This window comes from Fusarium vanettenii, assembly GCF_000151355.1.
Source record: "Fusarium vanettenii 77-13-4 unplaced genomic scaffold NECHAsca_182_unmapped, whole genome shotgun sequence".
NCBI classification, from domain to species: Eukaryota; Fungi; Ascomycota; class Sordariomycetes; order Hypocreales; family Nectriaceae; genus Fusarium; species Fusarium vanettenii.
In genome coordinates this window covers 1,721-5,163 of record NW_003315708.1, presented here as the reverse complement: position 1 = coordinate 5,163, position 3,443 = coordinate 1,721, and the positions used below count along the sequence as shown (strand labels likewise).

Below are 3,443 nucleotides of genomic sequence, written 5' to 3'. Positions count from 1 at the left end.
AGAAGTTCTTAAGAGTCAGTCGCTAAGAACACGATTCTCAATCGCAAACAGAACGTTAGCAGCTGAACTTTAAACTATATACCGTCTATGTGTTAACGGTCACCCACATCGGCGGAAACGGGTTCAAGATGAGGGGTTGATAATTGCTCTAGTCCCTTATCCGGCATAGTCCAAGCCTCACCGTTTACATGGCGCAGCGCTATTGACTAAACTATTGATAGAGGCTTAGAGTGATAAAGCAATATTGCGGGAGTGGAAGATCGGACCATCTTAGTCATACGGTCTCAACATGAAGGGATAAGTTCCGTGCACATCGTTTGCCGCTCGTTTGTATAACGATTTCTGAAGCACCCATGCCTGTGGTGGCCATCTTCTCTAGAATATTGGAAGGGAAGTCGTCTGTGAGAATTCGGGGACTTTGGACGTAATCTAAAATGAAAGTAGGCAATTGAGTTCATGCTCGGTACATGCTTTGTTGCGGCAAGAATGGCAAGGGGAAATTATCATTCACTCAAGCCCTTCAATTCTATCCAAAACTTTGTCGAAGGGTATCGCTCTTCCTTTATACAATTGCATGCACAATCCCAAAACAGATAGAGGGCTTGTGAGCGCCGTGGATAGTCTATCATCGAGGTCTGGGTTATCGATCGGTTCAATGTCAGCTATATATCTTGCTCCTTCATTATCCCACTTCAATGACGTGTTGGTAGGATCAAACCGTGCGAACATGTTTGTCCGCGCTGCAAACACGCGGGCTGGAGCAGAATGTGCGTGCTCCCAATCAATGACGCCAACCACTTCGAACTCGTCGTTTAGCAGGATGTTATGTAGCAGAAATTTGGGATGAACGATTGGATATTTGCCAGGGACTCATTGATTGTGAAGTCTCGGATAGCCGACCCGAGTCGTCTGGGAAAGGATTGAGTAGCGCGTTCCAAACTTGAATCGTTCAGACGTGACAGATTTTCGGACGTTGGATTTGGTCGGCCCATGACAAGAAATAATCAGCTGCCAGTTCGAATGTGCCTTTAAAGTTCAAACGCTTCGGGTAGGTGCCCGATGTTGCTGTTCCCACTAAAATTTAATGTCAGGCAGCCGATCCGGCTGACAGACGCATCTAACAATTGATACTGATAGCGAGTCAGGGTGTCCAATACTGCAGACTGCTGGTCAACAACCTGCATCGATGCTATCGAGCTAAAGTGAATATTTCCCCGAAAAGTAATCCGCACAAGACAGCCCTGCCCCATTCCTCAGGATGCTTATACACAGGTCCTCGATATCCCAACCAACCTCTCATGGAGTCGCCAGAGTTGGACAGCAGCACTTGCGCTGGCAGGTCTCTCCCGAACACGTGAGGCCCAGAGAGACGTACATGAACCAGTTGCCGGAGCCAATGGTTTCGCCTTCGTTGAAGCAAGTGGCATCGTCGCCGCTGCCTGCGATGGAGATGCCCGCCGCAACGTAGATGGTCTTGTCGCAGAGTGAAGCCGGCTTCGGGTCATCGAATTCGTCAATGATTTTGCTGATGGGCACCCAGCACTCGGTCGGGTCGGTAGTGCAGTACTTGTTGAAGGCCCAGGTTCCAAGCGCGTTGTTTTTCGTGATGGGGGCATCGTCGACCTGCAGGTGGATGTCGTGGACGTCGACGCCCGCGGCCGTGGTGATGTCAATGTGGAGGCACTGCTGTCCAAAGTACGGACCAGCCGGGCAGTCTTCGATCGTGTACGAGACTCCATCCTGGACATCGTGCTGATCGTCTCCATAGTTCTTGCCGCACTGGAGGTTGGTCGTCGAGGGAGAGACTTGCAGCCCTCCTGTGGTGCTCTCGGCGCAGCAAGGTGGCGACGTGTCTGGGCATGTGTCGCCGTCCCTGGGGAAATGCTCCTCTGGGTAGTTGTAGGACAGGGGCGCACACCTTCTGATGAGAGGACACTGGCACGAGGTGGCTTCGTCAGCAGAGCAGGTGTCAAAGGTAACCGTCGCGAGGCCGCGATGCGCCAGCATAAGCCACGCAAGGCCAGACAAGCTTGCAAACTTCATCTTGGAGGTGAGGCGGTGCAGGAACGAACAAAGGCAACAAAAGAAGACAACGGTAACTGGATAAGCGATGGACTGGGTTGGGGATCCAAAAAGAGTTGACAAGAGACGGCCTGGGTGGTTTATATAACCAGAGGATTCGGCATGCAGAACAGCCGTCCCACTTCAAAACCGTCTAAGCGATTCTCTCTTTCATAGCCTAGCTCAGCGTGCCCGTCATCCACTCGACGCTATTCGTCGTAGCAGAGCGGGTGGAAATGAGTGGCGAGGCTAGCAATTATTGCTGGGCTTGACACACGGCTCAATAAGCCACAACTCCGCCCCGAAGGTCATCCAAGTCGACTACTGACGGAACTACCGTAGAAACTTGAGAAATTGGCCCTCTAGGCAAAGTGGAGTTATGCACGCTTCTGCTCACTAATGCACCCAAAATGGGTTAGAGGGCCTGCTATTATCTTCCTAATCACACGCTGGCAATATCAAAAGTGTTAGTAAGCTGAAGATATATATCGCCGATAAAGAGACTAGCACTTGTATATACCGAGAGCGGAATCGAGCGAATAGAAATAATCTAAGCCTATGTGGTACTACTATGGCACGGCCGCATATCGCTAGTATGTAAGGCTAATCGGGAAGCGGCGGTAGTAGTAGCTAAGAGCGCTAATAATATTATTATCGCGACTAGTGCTTTTAATAAGGGAAGACTAATAGGTATAGGAGGTATTGTTTATTATAAATTACCTAGCTAGGTAGATAAGGTAGTTACTAAGTACTTAGTTACTTTTAGTTTATAAGATAATTGGAACTTATAATATATACTTAATAAACTTAAATACTAAGAGCTTATAATATTATTAAGTAATTAATTATCCCTAAAGGTAATTATATAACTATAATAATAATTAGGCTAAGATATTGTTTAATAAATTTATAATTATATTAAATAACTAGGAAAAGTAAATAATAAGATTAAAATAATATAAATATTATCTTAAAGTAAAATATTATAGCTTAATAGATCTTATATTATATATTATTTTATTTCTTATAAATTTTCTTTTAAATATATTAATTATAATAAATCTTATTTTTATAAATATAAGGCCTTTACTTAGATCTTACTTTTATAAATATAAGGCCTCTTATATATATATTATATTTATTATATCTTAAATAAATACTTAGCCCTTAAGCTATTAATTAAATTTTAATTACTTTTAAGACTTTCTTAATTTATTACTACGATATAACTTTTATTATATAATAATAGTAAGACTTTTTATTAATAATAAACCTAATATACCTAGTTGATTTACTTAAAAATATTATATATTATATATTAATAGCTTTATATTTAATATATTTTTATATGATATTATATATTATTTTTATTATTAAAATAA

General features: G+C 43.2%; 1 protein-coding gene across 1 annotated transcript; it reads right to left on the bottom strand.

Annotated features, from left to right (window-relative positions):
* Positions 1-1,296: 1,296 nt before the first annotated feature.
* On the bottom strand, positions 1,297-2,043 carry NECHADRAFT_89495 (uncharacterized protein; the record flags this gene model as incomplete). The annotated part of the gene is made up of 1 exon (XM_003039080.1): positions 1,297-2,043. One exon carries the CDS (start codon positions 2,041-2,043, stop codon positions 1,297-1,299), a length of 747 nt encoding a protein of 248 aa, XP_003039126.1.
* Positions 2,044-3,443: the final 1,400 nt, after the last annotated feature.